The sequence below is a fragment of the Tachyglossus aculeatus genome, chromosome 10 (genome assembly GCF_015852505.1).
Source record: "Tachyglossus aculeatus isolate mTacAcu1 chromosome 10, mTacAcu1.pri, whole genome shotgun sequence".
Taxonomy (NCBI): Eukaryota; Metazoa; Chordata; class Mammalia; order Monotremata; family Tachyglossidae; genus Tachyglossus; species Tachyglossus aculeatus.
Genome location: NC_052075.1, coordinates 56,909,289 through 56,928,029, shown reverse-complemented (window position 1 = coordinate 56,928,029; position 18,741 = coordinate 56,909,289). Strand labels below are relative to the sequence as shown.

General features: G+C 57.6%; 1 protein-coding gene across 2 annotated transcripts in view; it reads left to right on the top strand.

The window, feature by feature from the left end:
* Positions 1-18,741, top strand: part of RARG (retinoic acid receptor gamma) — a 54,467-nt gene that overhangs the window by 15,271 nt on the left and 20,455 nt on the right. Inside the window, exon 1 of one of the 2 annotated variants that reach the window (XM_038753142.1) lies at positions 18,481-18,561. The exons of the other annotated variant lie outside the window; for it this stretch is intronic. Within the exon in view, the coding sequence (XP_038609070.1) occupies positions 18,483-18,561 (79 nt within the window). The 5' untranslated portion in view covers positions 18,481-18,482. Of the gene's footprint in view, positions 1-18,480; positions 18,562-18,741 lie in introns of those variants that run through there. 2 annotated transcript variants of the gene reach the window in all.

The window sequence follows — 18,741 nt, the reverse complement described above, 5'->3', positions numbered from 1 at the left end:
CATAGGGGCTGCAGAGATGCCCAGAGGGCACAGGCCTGTAGGGACTCCCAGAAGGCACAGGGTGGCAGAGACCCCCCCACCCCCGCAAGGGTACAGGGTGGTAGTCTCCCAGAGGAGGCTGGGCTGCAGAGACCATCAGAGGGCACAGGTTGGCAGAGACACCCCCCCCAAAGAGGGCACAGGGTGGCAGGGGCCATCAGAGGGAACCAGGCTGCAGAGACTGCCTTAGCAGGCCTGGGAATCAGCGGGTCATGCGTTCTAATCCTGCCTCCACCACATTCATTCATTCATTCATTCATTCAATCGTATTTATTGAGCGCTTACTGTGTGCAGAGCACTGGACTAAGCGCTTGGGAAGTCCAAGCTGGCAACGTCTAGAGCCGGTCCCTACCCAACGGCGGGCTCACAGTCTAGGAGGGGGAGACAGAGAACAAAACAAAACATAGTAACCAAATAAAATAAATAGAATAAATATGTGCAAATCAGAGTAATAAATAAATAGAGTAATAATGTACATGTCTGCTGGGTGGCCTTGGGCAAGTCACTTCACTTCTCTGGGCCTCAGTTGCCCCATCTGGAAAATGGGGATGAAGAGTGTGAGCCCCACGTGGGACAGGAATTGTGTCTGACCTGATTAACTTGTAACTACCCCAGGGCAGTTGGTAGCGTGGCTCAGTGGAAAGTGACCGGGCTTTGGAGTCAGAGGTCATGGGTTCAAATCCCGGCTCCGCCAACTGTCAGCTGGGTGACTTTGGGCCAGTCCACTTCTCTGGGCCTCAGCTGTCAAATGGGGATGAAGACTGTGAGCCCCCCGTGGGACAACCTGATCACCTTGTAACCTCCCCAGCGCTTAGAACAGTGCTTTGCACATAGTAAGCGCTTAACAAATACCAAAATTATTATTATTATTATTAAGAGGAAAGGAGGGCTTAGTCAGGGAAGGCCTCTTGGAGGAGGTGGGACTTCAATAACAACGCAGCCATTATGCATGCGTGGATGCAGGGGACCCGCTGAGGTGAGGGAGAGTTTATCTCCTCCGCTCTTTCCCCACCCCCCCCGCATGCCCCCCCGCACTCCTAAAGACTTCTAATAATTAATAATCATTCAGGTACGTGTTAAGCACCACACTAGTAATCATTCAGAGAAGCAGCGTGGCTCAGTGGAAAGAGCCCGGGCTTTGGAGTCAGAGGTCATGGGTTCAAATCCCGGCTCCGCCAATTGTCAGCTGTGTGACTTTGGGCAAGTCACTTGACTTCTCTGGGCCTCAGTCACTTCATCTGTAAAATGGGGATGAAGACTGGGAGCCCTCCCGTGGGACAGCTTGATCACCTTGTAACTTCCCCAGCGCTTAGAACAGTGCTTTGCAATCAATCAATCAATCGTATTTATTGAGTGCTTACTGTGTGCAGAGCACTGTACTAAGCGCTTGGGAAGTCCAAGTTGGCAACATCTAGAGACGGTCCCTCCCCAACAGTGGGCTCACAGCCTAGAAGGGGGAGACAGAGAACAAAACATATTAACAAAATAAAATAAATAGAATAGATATGTACAAGTACTTAGTAAGCGCTTAATAAATGCCATAATTATTATTATTATTCTTATTATTATTCAGGTATTTGTTAAGCACGACACTGTGCAAGCTTCTCTGTGCCTCAGTTCCCTCATCTGTAAAATGGGGGTTAAGACTGTGAGCCCCCTGTGGGACAACCTGATCACCTTGTAACCTCCCCAGCGCTTAGAACAGTGCTGTGTACATAGTAAGCGCTTAATAAATGCCATTATTATTACAAGCATTGGGGTTAGACACAAGCAAATCGGGTGGGACTCACTCCCTGTCCCTTCTAGACTGTGAGCCCACTGTTGGGTAGGGACCGGCTCTATATGTTGCCGACTTGGACTTCCCAAGCGCTTAGTCCAGTGCTCTGCACACAGTAAGCGCTCAATAAATACGATTGAATGAATGAATGAATCCCCATTTTCCAGATGAGGGGACTGAGGCCCAAAGAAGTGCCCCAGGTCACGCAGCTGACAGGTGGCGGGGCCGGGATTGGAACTCGTGGCCGCCTGAGCTCCGGGCAAGGGGGGCGTGAAGCCGAGGGCTGGACTCTTGTTTGGGACGGGGGGTTTTCTCTCCTCTCTGGTCCCCGGCTAGTGTGAGGTGAGCCCACCCCAGCGCTTAGAACAGTGCTTTGCACATAGTAAGCGCTTAATAAATGCCATTATCATCATCATCATCATCCGGAGGGGGCCCGGAGGAAGCGGTGGAGAGGACGCGGAGAGCTTAGACTGAGGTCATGGTTCGAATTTGGGGCGGGGGGTGTACGCGCAGTCCTGGACCACTGCACGCGAGCTCGGTTGTGCGTGCCCGCGTAGCTCTCCGGAGGCGGGAAGCAGCGTGGCTCAGTGGAAAGAGCCCGGGCTTTGGAGTCAGAGGTCATGGGTTCAAATCCCAGCTCCGCCACTTGTCAGCTGTGTGACTTTGGGCCAGTCGCTTCCCTTCTCTGGGCCTCAGTGACCTCATCTGGAAAATGGGGATGAAGACTGGGAGCCCCGCGTGGGGCAACCTGATCCCCTTGTAAACTCCCCAGCGCTTAGAACAGTGCTTTGCACATAGTAAGCGCTTAATAAATGTCATTATTATTGTTATTATGATTATTAGGCGGGCTTCCGAGACGTGTCTGCCCGGGGATGGTTGGGGTCAGAGGGCAGGGGTCAGAGGGCGAGGGATAAGGGCAAAGACCCCCGGGGGGGCAATCTCCTCAGGCTCTGGGGCTGAATCAATCAATCAATCAATCAATCAATCGTATTTATTGAGCGCTTACTATGTGCAGAGCACTGTACTAAGCGCTTGGGAAGTACAAATTGGCAACATATAGAGACAGTCCCTGCCCAACAGTGGGCTCACGGTCTAAAAGGGGGCGACAGAGAATAAAACCAAACATACTATAAAATAAATAAATAATATTTTACAAGTAAAATAAATAAATAAATAGATAGAGTAATAAATATGTACAAGCATATATACATATATCCAGGTGCTGTGGGGAAGGGAAGGAGGTAAGATGGGCGGATGGAGAGGGGGACGAGGGGGAGAGGAAGGAAGGGGCTCAGTCTGGGAAGGCCTCCTGGAGGAGGTGAGCTCTCAGCAGGGCCTTGAGTGTTAAGGCTGAAGTGTCAATCAATCGATCCATCAATCATCCATCAGTGGTATTTATCTAACGCTTGCTGTGGAGGGCACAATCAGAGTTGGTTAGACCCATTCCCTGCCCACGGGGAGCTTACGGTCTAGAGGGGGAGACGGGCATTAATGGAAATAAATTAATTACGGACGTGGACCTAAGTGCCGTAGGGCTGGGGCGGGGCGGGGGGATGAAAAAAGGGTGGAAATCCAAATAAAAGGTCTTACCTCCCTTCTCTCCCCTGGGCTTTGCACCCAGTAAGCGCTCAGTAAATATGAATGAATGACTTCCCCCTCCCCAAAACCTGGGCCGGAGGCGGGAACGCCGAGTGAAGGCCATTGTGTCCTTATCTGAAATTTATTTCTATTCATATCTGTCCATCAGTCAATCAATCAATCGTATTGATTGAGCACTTACTGTGTGCAGAGCACTGTACTAAGCACTTGGGAAGGACAAGTTGGCAACATATAGAGACGGTCCCTACCCAACAGTGGGCTCACAGTCTAGAAGCGGGAGACGGAGAACAAAACAAAACATATTAACAAAATAAAATAAATAGAATAGATATGTACAAGTCAAATAAATAAATAAATACAGTAATAAATACGTACAAACATATATACATATATACAGGTGCTGTGGGGAAGGGACTGACAGCTCGTTGTGGGCAGGGAATATATCTAGCAACTTGTACATGTCTATTCTATTTATTTTATTTTGTTGGTATGTTTGGTTTTGTTCTCTGTCTCCCCCTTTTAGACTGTGAGCCCACTGTTGGGTAGGGACCGTCTCTATATGTTGCCAACTTATACTTCCCAAGCGCTTAGTACAGTGCTCTGCACACAGTAAGCGCCCAATAAATACGATTGATTGATTATCCTGTCTTCTCCCAAGCGCTTAGTACACCCTGTAAGCCCTCAGCGAATACGACTGATTGAGAGAGACCCAGGGACACGAACTGTGAGCCCACTGTTGGGTAGGGACTGTCTCTCTATGTTGCCAACTTGTACTTCCCAAGCGCTTAGTCCAGTGCTCTGCACACAGTAAGCGCTCAATAAATATGATTGATGATGATGAAGAGACACAGAGCGGAGAGATGGAGATACTGAGATTCAGAGAGACAAAGGAAAGCCCAAAGAGACAGAGATGTGTCAGAGAGAAGCAGCGTGGCTCCGTGGAGAGAGCACGAGGGCTTGGGAGCCGGGGGTCATGGGTTTTAATCCCAGCTCCGCCACATGTCTGCTGTGTGACTTTGGGCAAGTCATTTCACTTCTCCGAGCCTCAGCCACCTCATCCGTAAAATGGGGATGAAGACTGTGAGCCCCACGTGGGACAACCTGATCACCTTGTATTCCCCCCCCCCAGTGCTTTGCACATAGTAAGCGCTTAACAAATGCCATCATTATTACTATTATTAGAGAGAAAGTGAGATGGAGAGGCAGAGAGAGGAGGGTCAGGCCAGGTTGCAAAGGAGTCTCTCCAAGATCAAACTGCAGCCGTCTCCTTCCTCCTCCTCCCTTCTTTCTCCTCTCCCCTTCCTCCTCCTCTCCTCCTGATCCTCCTGCTCCTCCCTTCCTCCTCCTCCTCCCTTCCTCCTCCTCCTCCTTCTCCTCCTCCTCCTTCTCCTCCCATTCCTCACTTCCTCCTCCTCTCCTACTTCTCCCGTTCCTCCCCCTCCCCTCCTGATCCTTCTTCTTCTTCTCCTCCTCCTGCTGATCCTCCTGCTCCTCCCTTCCTCCTCCTCTCCTCCTGATCCTCCTTCTCTTTCTCCCACTCCTCCTCCCCTCCTGATCCTCCTTCTCCTTCTCCCGCTCCTCCTCCTCCTGATCCTCCTTCTCCTTCCATTCCTCCCTTCCTCCTTCCGTTGCTCCTCCTCCCCTCCTGATCCTCCTTCTCCTCCTCCTGCTGATCCTCCTCCTCCTGCTGATCCTCCTGCTCCTCCCTTCCTCCTCCTCTCCTCCTGATCCTCCTCTCCTTCTCCCGCTCCTCCTCCTCCTGATCCTCCTTCTCCTCCCATTCCTCCTTCTCTCCTCCTGATCCTCCTTCTCCTCCTCCTGCTGATCCTCCTCCTCCTCCTCCTGATCCTCCATCTCCTGCTGATCCTCCTCCTCGTCCTCCTTCCCCTCCCCCAGTTCCTCCCTTCCTCCTCCTCTCCTCCTGATCCTCCTCTTTCTCTCCTTCTGACCTTCCTCCTCCCACTCCTCCTGATCCTCCTTCTCCTCATCCTGATCCTCTTCCTCCCGCTCCTTCCTCCTGATCCTCCTTCTTCTCCTCTCCTCCTGATCCTCCTCCCCCTCCTCCTCCTCTCCTCCTGATCCTCCTCCCACTCCTCCTCCTCTCCTCCTGATCCTCCTGATCCTCTTCCCACTCCTCCTCCTCTCCTCCTGATCCTCCTTCTCCTGCTGATCCTCCTCCTTCTCCTCCTTCTCCTCCCCCAGTTCCTCCCTTCCTCCTCCTGATCCTCCTCCCACTCCTCCTCCTCCTCTCCTCCTGATCCTCCTCCCACTCCTCCTCCTCTCCTCCTGATCTTCCTTCTCCCACTCCTCCTGGTCCTCCTGCTCCTCCTCTCCTCCTCCTGATCCTCCTTCTCCTCCTCCTCCTCCTGATCCTCCATCTCCTGCTGATCCTTCTCCTCATCCTCCTTCTCCCCCAGTTCCTCCCTTCCTCCTCCTCTCCTCCTGATCCTCCTCCCACTCCTCCTCTCCTCCTGATCTTCCTTCTCCCACTCCTCCTGATCCTCCTTCTTCTCCTCTCCTCCTGATCCTCCTCCCACTCCTCCTCCTCTCCTCCTGATCCTCCTTCTCCTGTTCATCCTCCTCCTCCTTCTCCTCCCCCAGTTCCTCCCTTCCTCCTCCTGATCCTCCTCCCACTCCTCCTCCCCTCCTGATCTTCCTTCTCCCACTCCTCCTGGTCCTCCTCCTCCCGCTCCTCCTCTCCTCCTCCTGATCTTCCTTCTCCCACTCCTCCTGATCCTCCTTCTCCTCATCCTGAGCCTCCTTCTACTCCTCCTTCTTCTCCTCCTTCTTCTCCTCCTTCTTCTCCTCTCCTCCTGATCCTCCTCCTCCTCCTCCTCCTCCTCCTCCCGCTCCTCCCTCTTGGGCTCCGGTGCCGACGCCGACACAAACGGGGCTTTGATTATAACAGGAAGCCAGGCCGGCGGGGCGGGCGGGGAGACCAGACCAGGCCAGGCCAGGCCAGACCAGAGCAGAGCAGAGGAGGGAGGCCGGAGGGGAGAGGAGAGGCCGGGAGAGAAGGGAGGCCGGCTGGGAGCCGCCCCCCCAAGTGTCCCACCCGCCCCCCAGGACCAGCCCATCCTCCCCAGCTCCAGCTGGGCCTCTTCCCCCTTGTTCCTCCTCTCCCCCGCGCCCCCTCCCACCCTGGGGGTCCCCTTTCTCCAGTGCCCCTTCCCCACAGCCCCCCTCGTGTCCCGCAGAGACCCCAGGCTGGGGGCTGAGTGTCGGCCCCAATCCGGGCCCCTCACCCCCGCCAAGACCCCCAGAGCTCTGGCTAGGGTGGTCCACCCTTCGTGGGCAAACCTCCCCGTCTCCCCCTCCCTCTTCTCCCTCCAGCCCGGGAGGCCCAAGCTGGGGTTTTTTTTTTGGGGGGGGGGTGGGGGGGGTGAGTCAAGCAGCCTGCCCCCCACCCACTCCCCCCCATCCCACCCCACCCCAGCCGGGCACATCTGGTTCTCATGAAACGCTAGAAGGTAATGGGCCTAATTGCTGCAATAAGGGCCGGGGGGACGACGGCGAGGACGAGGACCAGTCCCCCCCTTCCCCTGCCTCTCCCAATCCTCCCCTCCCGCCTGTGCCAACCCTGGCTGGCGAGGGAGGGGGTGGTCTGGGATGCTGGGAAGGGGCGGGCACGGTGCCCCCCTTCCTCCCTGGGAGTCCCCCTGGCCCAGGGGAGGAGGGCGGCCCAGGCCGGGTGACGTGAGGAGGCCAACGCGCGGGCGCTGGGTTTCCCGGAGTGCCCCCCGGGCCCCCCCCATAGCAGCCCCTCACCCCGTCCCCTCCCTCAATACCAGCTTCCGGTCCCCCCCAAAGTAGCCCCCCATCCCCCCCTCATCCCCCCGTGCCCTCCCCCCGCGGGCCCGCCAGCTTCTGGTTCTAATTACCGGCTAGGCCGCCCGCCTTAATTGAGACCTTTTGGATTTCGGGGAGGGAAGTGTGGTGTGGGGCTGTGTGGGCCTCTGTATGTGTGTGAGTGTGTCTGTGTGGGTCTCTGCATGTGTGTGATGGGGGTCTGAAGTGGGCCCGTCGCCGCCCCCCACCCCCGGCAACAGCGCTGGGCACGTTTGGACTTCCCAAGCGCTTAGTCCAGTGCTCTGCACACAGTAAGCGCTCAATAAATACGATTGAATGAATGAATGAATAGATTTCTCGACCGTGAGCCCGCCGTTGGGTAGGGACCGTCCCTATATGTTGCCAACTTGGACTTCCCAAGCGCTTAGTACAGTGCTCTGTACACAGTAATCAATCAAGCAATCGTGTTTATTGAGCGCTTACTGTGTGTGGAGCACTGTACTAAGCGCTTGGGAAGTACAAATTGGCAACATATAGAGACGGTCCCTACCCAACAGGGGGCTCGCAGTCTAAAAGTGGGCTCACAGTAAGCGCTCAATAAATACGATTGATTGATAGTAAGCTCTTAATAAATGCCATCACTATCATTACATTAATCCCCACTCCACCACTCGTCAGCCGGGTGACTTTGGGCAAGACACTCCCCTTCTCTGGGCCTCAGTTCCCTCATCTGGAAAATGGGGATGAAGACTGGGAGCCCCCCGGGGGGACAACCTGATCACCTTGTAACCGCCCCAGCGCTTAGAGCAGTGCCCCCACCCCGGGCTAAGGGGACGGGGCGGGGAGGGTCGTTTAGGACACATCAATAATAATAATAATAATAACGATGGTGTTTATTAAGCACTTACTATGTGCAAAGCACTGTTCTAAGCACCGGGGAGGTTACAAGATGATCAGGTTGTCCCACAGGCAGCTCACAGGGTTAACCCCCGTTTTACAGATGAGGGAACTGAGGCCCAGAGAAGTGAAGTGACTTGCCCAGAGCAACACAGCTGACAATTGGCGGAGCCGGAATTTGAACCCATGACCACTGACTCCAAAGCCCAGGCTCTTTCCACTGAGCCACGCTGCTTCTCAATGACCCGCGTGCGTGTGCGGGCATATGTATAAATAAATGGTGGCGTTTATTAAGTGCTTACTATGTGCAAAGCACTGTTCTAAGCACTGGGGAGAAGCAGCCTGGCTCAGTGGAAAGAGCCCGGGCTTTGGAGTCAGAGGTCATGGGTTCGAATCCTGGCTCAGTCACATGTCTGCTGTGTTCATTCATTCATTCAATTGTATTTATTGAGCGCTTACTGTGTGCAGAGCACTGTACTAAGCGCTTGGGAAGTCCAAGTTGGCAACATAGAGAGACGGTCCCTTCCCAACAGTGGGCTCACAGTCTAGAAGGGGGGACCTTGGGCAAGTAACTTAACTTCTCTGAGCCTCAGTTACCTCATCTGTAAAATGGGGATTAAGACCGTGAACCCCACATGGGACAACCTGATCACTTTGTATCCCCCACAGCGCTTAGAACAGTGCTTTGCACATAGTAAGCGCTTAACAAATGCCAACATTATTATTATTATTAAGGTGATCAGGTTGTCCACGGGGGGCTCACAGCCTTCATCCCCATTTTACAGATGAGGTCACTGAGGCCCAGAGAAGTGAAGTGACTTGCCCAAAGTCACACAGCTGACAATTGGCAGAACTGGGATTTGAACCCCTGACCTCTGACTCCAAAGCCCGGGCTCTTTCCACTGAGCCACGATGTACGTATGGATTATGTTTGTGTCGCCGCCTCTTCCCTAGAAGCAGTGTGGCTTAGGGGAAAGAGCCCGGGCTTGGGAGTCAGAGGTCATGGGTTCAAATCCCGGCTCCGCCACTTGTCAGCTGTGTGACTTTGGGCAAGTCACTTCACTTCTCTGGGCCTCAGTGACCTCATCTGTAAAATGGGGATGAAGACTGTGAGCCCCCCGTGGGACACCTGATCACCTTGTATCCTCCCCGGCACTTAGAACAGTGCTTGGCACATAGTAAGCACTTAATAAATGCCATTATTATTATTATTATTACCTTGTATCTACCCCAGGGCTTGGCACATAGTAAGCGCTTAACAAATACCATCGCCATTATTATTATTCCCCGGGACTTTGCAAGGTGAAGGGGTGGGGGAGGGTCGTCTGTGGAGAGTCGTGTGTTTGTGTGTGCTTCATTCATTTGGTTGTATTTATTGAGCGCTTACTGTGCGCAGAGCACTGTACTAAGCGCTTGTGTGTGCCGCCGCCCCATCCCCAGGACGGGAAGGCCGCAAGGGGACCGAGCGGGGAGGGTCGCCTATGGGAGCATCAATAATAATGGTGAGTGTAGTTGTCGCACACTCATTCATTTATTCAATCGTCTTTATTGAGCGCTTACTGTGCGTAGAGCACTGTACTAAGCGCTTATGTGTGCCGCCGCCCCCTCCCCAGGACGGGAAGGCCGCAAGGGGAACGAGCGGGGAGGGTCGCCTATGGGAGCATCAATAATAATGGTGAGCGTAGTTGTCGCACACTCATTCATCATCATCATCATCAATCGTATTTATTGAGCGCTTACTGTGTGCAGAGCACTGTACTAAGCGCCTGGGAAGTACAATTGAAGGAATGAATGAATGAATGACTTTCTGGAGGGCAGTCCGGCCCTGTCTGATCCATCAGGGGGGCCGGGGAGGGGACCCCAAACTGTAAAGAGCCCCACGCCCCCTCCCCAATCTCGACCCCACCTTTTAGGCCCCTTTTAGGCGTTCCTCCCACCCATTTCCAGGCCCTGTCTACCCCCCTAGCAGTTCCAACACCTTCTCATTCATTCAGTCGTATTTGCTGAGCGCTTACTGTGTGCAGAGCACTGTACTAAGCGCTTGGGAAGTCCAAGTCGGCAACATCTAGAGACGGCCCCTCCCCAACAGCGGGCTCACAGTCTAGAAGATGGGCTCACCCGCCCCCCAAGCAACCCCAACCGCTTCCCCCCCCATCCCAAAGTCGCGCCCCCCACAGCCCCCTCCTCACCTGCCCTTTCTTTCCCCTCGTCCTGGGGAGTCCGAGGTCGTGGGTTCTAATCCCCGCTCCCCCCTTTGCCAGCTGAGTGACTTTGGCCGCGCCACTTCGCTTCTCCGGGCCTCAGTTCCCTCCTCTGTAAAATGGGGAAGAAGCCGGTGAGCCCCACGGGGGACAACCTGATCACCTTGTATAATAAGTCTTTTAATAATAATTAAATTAATTTAATTAACTTATAATAACAGTCTTTTCGACTGTGAGCCCACTGTTGGGTAGGGACTGTCTCTATAGGTTGCCAACTTGTACTTCCCAAGCGCTTAGTACAGTGCTGGCCACACAGTAAGCACTCAATAAATGCGATTGATGATGATGATGAATAACGGCATTTTTATTAAGCGCTTACTATGTGCAGAGCATTCATTCATTCGTATTTATTGAGCGCTTACTGTATGCAGAGCACTGTTCTAAGCGCTGGGGAGGTTACAGGGTGATCAGGTTGTCCCACGGGGGGGGCTCCCAGTCTTCACCCCCGTTTTACAGATGAGGAAACTGAGGCCCAGAGAAGCAACTCGCCCAAAGTCACACAGCTGACTAGTGGCGGAGCCGGGATTTGGACCCATATATGTATATATGTTTGTGCATCTTTATTACTCTATTTATTTTACTTGTACATATTTATTCTACTTATTTTATTTGGTTAATATGTTTTGTTCTGTGTCTCCCCCTTCTAGACTGTGAGCCCACCGTTGGGTAGGGACCGTCTCTAGATGTTGCCAACTTGGACTTCCCAAGCGCTTAGTACAGTGCTCTGCACACAGTAAGCGCTCAATAAATACGATTGAATGAATGAATTGAATGAATGAATGACTCCAAAGCCCGGGCTGTTTCCACTGAGCCACGTTGCTTCTCCATGTATCTTGTAAGCGCTTAGTACAGTGCTCTGCACACAGTAAGCGCTCAATAAATACGATTGATTAATTGATTGTATCTCCTTGTTGTATCTCCCCCAGCGCATAGAACAGTGCTTGGCACATAGTAAGCGCTTCACAAATACCATCATTTTTTTTTCCTCCAGGTCCCGACCCCCGTCTTTTCCCAGGCCCAGCCCCCCTCCCCGCCCCTTTCCAGCCCTGCTTGGAGAAGCAGCGTGGCTCAGAGGAAAGATCCCGGGCTTTGGAGTCAGAGGTCATGGGTTCAAATCCCGACTCCGCCACTTATCAGCTGTGTGACTTTGGGCGAGTCACTTCCCTTCTCTGGGCCTCAGTTCCCTCATCTGTCAAATGGGGATGAAGACTGGGAGCCCCCCGTGGGACCACCTGATCACCTTGTAACCTCCCCAGCGCTTAGAGCAGTGCTTTACGCATAGTAAGCACTTAATAAATGCCATCATTATTATTATATTAATCCTGACTCTGCCACTTGTCGGCTGTGTGACTTTGGGCGAGTCACTTCCCTTCTCTGGGCCTCAGTTCCCTCATCTGTCAAAGGGGGATGAAGACTGAGAGCCCCCCGTGAGACAACCTGATCACCTTGTAACCTCCCCAGCGCTTAGAGCAGTGCTTTATGCATAGTAAGCGCTTAATAAATGCCATTATTATTATTATTATTAATTGCGACTCTACCGCTTGTCGGCTGTGTGACTTTGGGCGATTCACTTCCCTTCTCTGGGCCTCAAGTTCCCTCATCTGTCAAATGGGGATGAAGACTGGGAGCCCCCCCACCGCGTGGGACAACCTGATCACCTTGTAACCTCCCCAGCGCTTAGAGCAGTGCTTTACACATAGTAAGCGATTAATAAATGCCATTATTATTATTATTATTATATTAATCGCGACTCTGCCACTTGTCGGCTGTGTGACTTTGGGCGAGTCACTTCCCTTCTCTGGGCCTCAAGTTCCCTCATCTGTCAAATGGGGATGAAGACCGGGAGCCCCCCCACCACCCCGTGGGACAACCTGATCACCTTGTAACCTCCCCAGCGCTTAGAACAGGGCTTTGCGCATAGTAAGCGCTTAATAAATGCCATCATTATGATTATTATTATTATTACCCCCCCCCCCCCCGCGCCCTTTCCCCAGCCCCACCCCCCCACGGGCCGGCCGGGCCAGTTCCATTGCATCAGAGATTCTTAGAAGCGCGCCGGGACCCCGCCCTACACAACCTCGTGTGTGTGTGTGTGTGTGTGTGTGTGTGTGTGAGAATATGTCTGCGTGGGTCTATTTGTGTGTGTTTGTGCGAGTTGGGCGCCGCTCCCACTCCCTGTCCCCGGGCGGCCCTGTGTGAGCGTCGCTGACCCGTCCTACACAACTGTGTGTGTGTGTGTTTGTGTGAGTTGGGCGCCGCTCCCACTCCCTGTCCCCGGGCGGCCCTGTGTGAGCGTCGCTGACCCGTCCTACACAACCGTGTGTGTGTGTGTGTGTGTGTGTGTGAGAGAGAGAGAATATGTGTGGATCTATCTGTGTGTGTTTGTGTGAGTTGGGCGCCGCTCCCACTCCCTGTCCCCGGGCGGCCCTGTGTGAGCGTCGCTGACCCGTCCTACACAACCGTGTGTGTGTGTGTGTGAGAGAGACAGAGAATATGTTTGTGTGGGTCTATTTGTGTGTGCTTGTGTGAGTTGGGCGCCGCTCCCACTCCCTGTCCCCGGGCGGCCCTGTGTGAGCGTCGCCGACCCGTCCAACACAACTGTGTGTGTGTGAGAATATGTGTGTGTGTGTGAGAATATGTGTGTTTGTGTGAGTTGGGCTCCGTTCCCACTCCCTGTCCCCGGGTGGTCGGCCCTGTGTGAGCGTCGCTGACCCGTCCTACACAACTGTGTGTGTGTGAGAGAGAGAGAGAATATGTGTGGGTCTATCTGTGTGTGTTTGTGTGAGTTGGGCACCGCTCCCACTCCCTGTCCCCGGGCGGGCGGGCGGCCCTGTGTGAGCGTCGCTGACCCGTCCTACACAACTCCGTGTGTGTGTGTGTGTGTGTGTGTGTGTGAGAGAGAATATGTGTGTTTGTGTGAGTTGGGCGCCGCTCCCACTCCCTGTCCCCGGGCAGCCCTGTGTGAGCGTCGCTGACCCGTCCTACACAACTCTGCGTGTGTGTGTGTGAGAATATGTGTGGGTCTATCTGTGTGAGTTGGGCGCCGCTCCCACTCCCTGTCCCCGGGGCGGCCCTGTGTGAGCGTCGCTGACCCGTCCTACACAACTGTGTGTGTGTGAGAGAGAATATGTGTGGGTCTATCTGTGTGCGTTTGTGTGAATTGGGCGCCGCTCCCACTCCCTGTCCCTGGGAGGCCCTGTGTGAGCGTCACCGACCCGGCCTACACAACCGTGTGTGTGTGTGACAATATGTGTGGGTCTATCTGTGTGTGTTTGTGTGAGTTGGGCGCCGCTCCCACTCCCTGTCCCCGGGCAGGCGGGCGGCCCTGTGTGCCCGTCGCTGACCCGTCCTACACAACTGTGTGTGTGTGAGAGAGAGAGAATATGTGTGGGTCTATCTGTGTGTGTCTGTGTGAGTTGGGCGCCGCTCCCACTCCCTGTCCCCGGGCAGGCGGGCGGCCCTGTGTGAGCGTCGCTGACCCGTCCTACACAACTCTGTGTGTGTGTGTGTGAGAGAGAGAATGTGTGTTTGTGTGAGTTGGGCGCCGCTCCCACTCCCTGTCCCCGGGCAGGCGGCCCTGTGTGAGCGTCGCCGACCTGTCCTACACAACTCTGTGTGTGTGTGTGTGTGTGTGAGAATATGTGTGGGTCTGTCTGTGTGAGTTGGGCACCGCTCCCACTCCCTGTCCCCGGGCGGCCCTGTGTGAGCGTCGCCGACCCGTCCTACACAACTGTGTGTGTGTGTGTGTGTGTGTGTGTGTGAGAGAATATGTGTGGGTCTATCTGTGTGTGTTTGTGTGAATTGGGCGCCGCTCCTACTCCCTGTCCCTGGGCGGCCCTGTGTGAGCGTCACCGACCCGGCCTACACAACCGTGTGTGTGTGTGACAATATGTGTGGGTCTATCTGTGTGTGTTTGTGTGAGTTGGGCGCCGCTCCCACTCCCTGTCCCCGGGCAGGCGGGCGGCCCTGTGTGAGCGTCGCTGACCCGTCCTACACAACTCTGTGTGTGTGTGTGAGAATATGTGTGTTTGTGTGAGTTGGGCGCTGCTCCCACTCCCTGTCCCCGGGCGGGAGGCCCTGTGTGAGCGTTGCCTACCCGTCCTACACAACCGTGTGTGTGAGAGAGAATATGTTTGTGTGGGTCTATCTGTGTGTGTTTGTGTGAGTTGGGCACCGCTCCTACTCCCTGTCCCCGGGCGGGCGGCCCTGTATGGGCGTTGCTGACCCGTCCTACACAATTTTGTGTGTGTGTGTGTGTGTGAGAATATATGTGTTTGTGTGAGTTGGGCGCCGCTCCCTCTCCCTGTCCCCGGGCGGCCCTGTGTGAGCGTCGCCGACCCGTCCAACACAACTGTGTGTGTGTGTGTGTGTGTGAGAGCGAGAGAGAATATGTGTGGGTCTATCTGTGTGTGTTTGTGTGAGTTGGGCGCCGCTGCCACTCCCTGTCCCCGGGCGGGCGGCCCTGTGTGAGCGGGCCTGGCCGGGCCGGGCTCCGGTCTCCGGGCTCCGGGGGTCGGAGAGTCCGGAGTGAGGAGGGGGGCGGTTTCCGGGCGGGCGTCGCAGCCGCTGGCGCGTTGGCCCGGGGATGGCTGGCTGGCTGGCTGGCTGGCTCGGGCCCCCCCCCACCCGGGCCAACTCCTGACGTGGCCCGGCCTAACCTCCACCTCCGCCCCGGCCCCGCCGGGGCCCTGCCACCCGGAAGCTCCCTCACAGGGGCAGCTCTGTGGGGCACCAGACATGGGGGGTGTGGGGGGTGTGGGGCCTGTCAGGGGGCGTTAATCGCCCCAGGGGATGTGCCCCTTCGGGCCCTGCCACCCGGAAGCCACCTCAGAGGGGCAGTTGGGGCAGCTCTGTGGGGCACCAAACCGGGGGGTGGGGTCCTGTGAGGGGTCTTTAATCGCCTCAGGGAAGGGGCCCCTTCAGGCCCGGGTACCTGGAAGCCACCTCAGAAGAGCAGTCGGGGCAGCTCTATGGGGCAGCAAACGGGGGGGGGGGGGGGGTGGTCCTGTGGGGGGCCTTTAATCACCTCAGGGGAGGGGCCCCTTCGGGCCCTGCCACCCGGAAGCCACCTCAGAGGGGCAGCTCTATGGGGCACCAAACGGGGGGGCATCCTGCCAGGGGCCTTTAATCGCCTCAGGGGAGGGGCCCTTTCGGGCCCTGCCACCCAGAAGCCACCTCAGAGGGGCAGCTCTGTGGGGCACCAAACGGGGGGGGGGTCCTGTGAGGGGCCCTTAATCGCCTCAGGGGAGGGGCCCCTTCGGGCTCTGGTGCCCAGAAGCCACCTCAGAGGGGCAGTTGGGGCAGCTCTATGGGGCACCAAACCGGGGGCATCCTGTGAGGGGCCCTTCGGGCTCTGGAACCTGGAAGCTCCCTCAGAGGGGCAGTTGGGGCAGCTCTATGGGGCACCAAGCAGCCAAGAGGAAGCAATGGGGGGGAGAGGGAGGGTCCTGTGAGGGGCCTTTAATCGTCTCAGGGGAGGGGCCCCTTTGGGCCCTGCCACCCAGAAGCCACCTCAGAGGGACAGCTGGGGCAGCTCTATGGGGCACCAAATGGGGATCCTGTGAGGGGCCTTTAATCGCTTCAGGGGAGGGGCCCCTTCGGACCCTGCCACTCGGAAGCTCCCTCAGAGGGGCAGTGGGGGCAGCTCTATGGGGCACCAAACAGTCAAGAGGAAGCAATGAGGGGGAGAGGGAAGGTCCTGTGAGGGGTCTTTAATCCCTTCAGGGGAAGTGCCCCTTCAGGCCCTGCTACCCGGAAGCCACCTCGGAGGGGCAGTTGGGGCAGCTCTGTGGGGCACCAAGTCGGGGGGGGGGGAAAGGAGGGGGTCCTGTGAGGAGCCTTTAATCGCCTCAGGGGATGTGCCCCTTTGGGCCCTGCCACCCGGAAGCCACCTCAGAGGGGCAGTTGGGGCAGCTCTTTGGGGCACCAAACAGGGGGGCATCCTGTGAGGGGCCTTTAATCGCCTCGGGGGAGGCGCCCCTTCGGGCTCTGGAACCGGGAAACTCCCTCAGAGGGGCAGTGGGGGCAGCTCTATGGGGCACTAGATAGCCAAGAGGAAGCAATGGGGGGAGAGGGAGGGTCCTGTGAGGGGCCTTTAATCATCTCAGGGGAGGGGGTCCCTTCACCTGCCGCCCGGAAGCCACCTCAGAGGGGAAGTTGGGGCAGCTTTATGGGGCACCAAGTGGGGAGGAAAGGAGGGGGTCCTGTGAAGGGCCTTTAATCGCCTCAGGGGATGTGCCCCTTAGGGCGCTGCCATCCGAAAGCCACCTCAGAGGGGCAGTTGGGGCAGCTCTTTGGGGCACCAAACCGGGAGGGGGGGGGGTGTACTGTGAGGGGCCTTTAATCACCTCAGGGGATGTGCCCCTTTGGGCCCTGCCACCCGGAAGCCACCTCAGAGGGGCAGTTGGGGCAGCTCTATGGGGCACCAGACAGCCGAGAGGAAGTAATGGGGGGGGGAGAGGGAGGGTCCTGTGAGGGGCCTTTAATCATCTCAGGGGAGGGGCCCCTTTGGGCCCTGTCACCCGGAAGCCACCTCGGAGGGGCAATTGGAACAGCTCTATGGGGCACCAAGTCGGGGGGAAAGGAGAGGGGGTCCTGTGAAGGGCCTTTAATCGCCTCAGGGGATGTGCCCCTTTGGGCCCTGCCACCCGGAAGCCACCTCAGAGGGGCAGCTCTATGGGGCACCAAACAGGGGGGCATCCTGCCAGGGGCCTTTAATCGCCTCAGGGGATAGAGCCCTGCCACCCGGAAGCCACCTCGGAGGGGCAGCGCTATGGGGCACCAAGTCAGGGGGAAAGGAGAGGGGATCCTGTAATCGCCTCAGGGGATGTACCCCTTCGGGCCCTGCCACCCGAAAGCCACCTCAGAGGGGCAGCTGGGGCACCAAACGTGGGGGGGGTCCTGCGAGGGGCCTTTAATCGCCTCAGGGGAGGGGCCCCTTCAGGCCCCTCGGAGGGGCCGCGCTATGGGGGCACCAAACGGGGGGGGGGGTCCTGTGAGGGGCCATAATCCCCCCAGGGGCAAGTCGGCCAGGGCCTCCGGGGGAGGGGCGCAAAGTGGGGGGCACAGAGCAGCCCCGAGGGGGTCTTTAGGACCTCCGAGGGTTAGCGGGGGCAGACGAAAGAGGAAGTTGGTGGCGGCGAGTCGACGGCTGAAGGGGTGGGGGGCGGCTCTGAGGGGACGACGGACGGAGGGTTCGGTTAATGGCCGGTGGGCGGGACGGGCGGGGCGGGGCGGGGCCGGGTCAGGGGGAGGTGAGCGCGCCCGCCCCGAGGGGGGTTCCCGGAGAGTTCACGCCGGGCGCGCGCGCGCGCATGCGCACGGAACGCCCCGGGCAGGGAGGGCGGGGGCGGCGCGCGCCCAGCCGCAGGAATGTGCCCCGGCTCCCCCACTGCGCAGGCGCAGTGGGGAGCAAAGGGGGGGCGGGGGCTCGGGGGAGTGGCGCGAGGCCAACCTCCGCCGGGCGTGCGCGCATGCGCGGGGGGAGCGCCCCGGCCCCCGGGGTTCCCCAGCTCGCGCGGGGCAGAAAACCCGGGAGGGGGGAGGGGAGACGGGCGTGGGCCTGCAGACCCACCCCGGGGCCCCCATGCATGCACGCCCGTGCAGGAGCCTCTATGCACACGCAGGCCCTCCCGTGCACAAGTGCAGGAGCCTCACCGCGCTTCCCTGCCGGTGCAGGCGTGCAGGAGGCTCACCGCGCTTGCACGTCCGTGCAGGGGCCCAAATGCACATGCCGCGCATGCATGCACGTGCACGGGCGTGCAGAAGCTCCCGTGCAGGGCTCCGGCGCGCGCCTGGGCGTGCATATGTGTGGTGTGTGTGTGTGTTGGTCCCGGCGCCCGCCCCCCGTTGGCTCCACCCCTCCCCCCGGCCTAAGCTGGTTTTATTTTTTGCAAAAGGCCTCCCCGGTGCGGCCCGCTGCCGCCGCCGCCGCCGCTGTGTTTCCCGAGCGGCTTGCGCTCCCCCCTCTCCTCCCCAACCAGACGGCGTCCATGCGGCCCGCGGCGGGGCACTAGACTGGCCCCCTCCCCGGGAGCGGGGAGCCGCTGGGGGAGGGGGAGGGGAGGGGGCCCCCGGGGGTCCCCGGCGCCCCCCCGGCGCCCCCCGCCATGTACGACTGCATGGACGCCTTCCCGCTGCGCAACCACGGGGCCGGCCCTTGCTTCGCCGCCGGATTCGAACCCTTCTCCTGGCCGAAATGTAGGTGGGCGGCGGGGGGGGGGCGGGGGGGGTCCGGCCCTGGCCCTTTAAATCCCGGAATGAGGGGCTGGGGGGGGCCGGAGGGGGACCCGAATTGGGACGCAACCGTGTGTGTGTATGTGTGTGCGTGTGTGCGCGCGCGTATTTGGGGAGGGGGCGGTTGTGGGTCCGGCGGGCCGG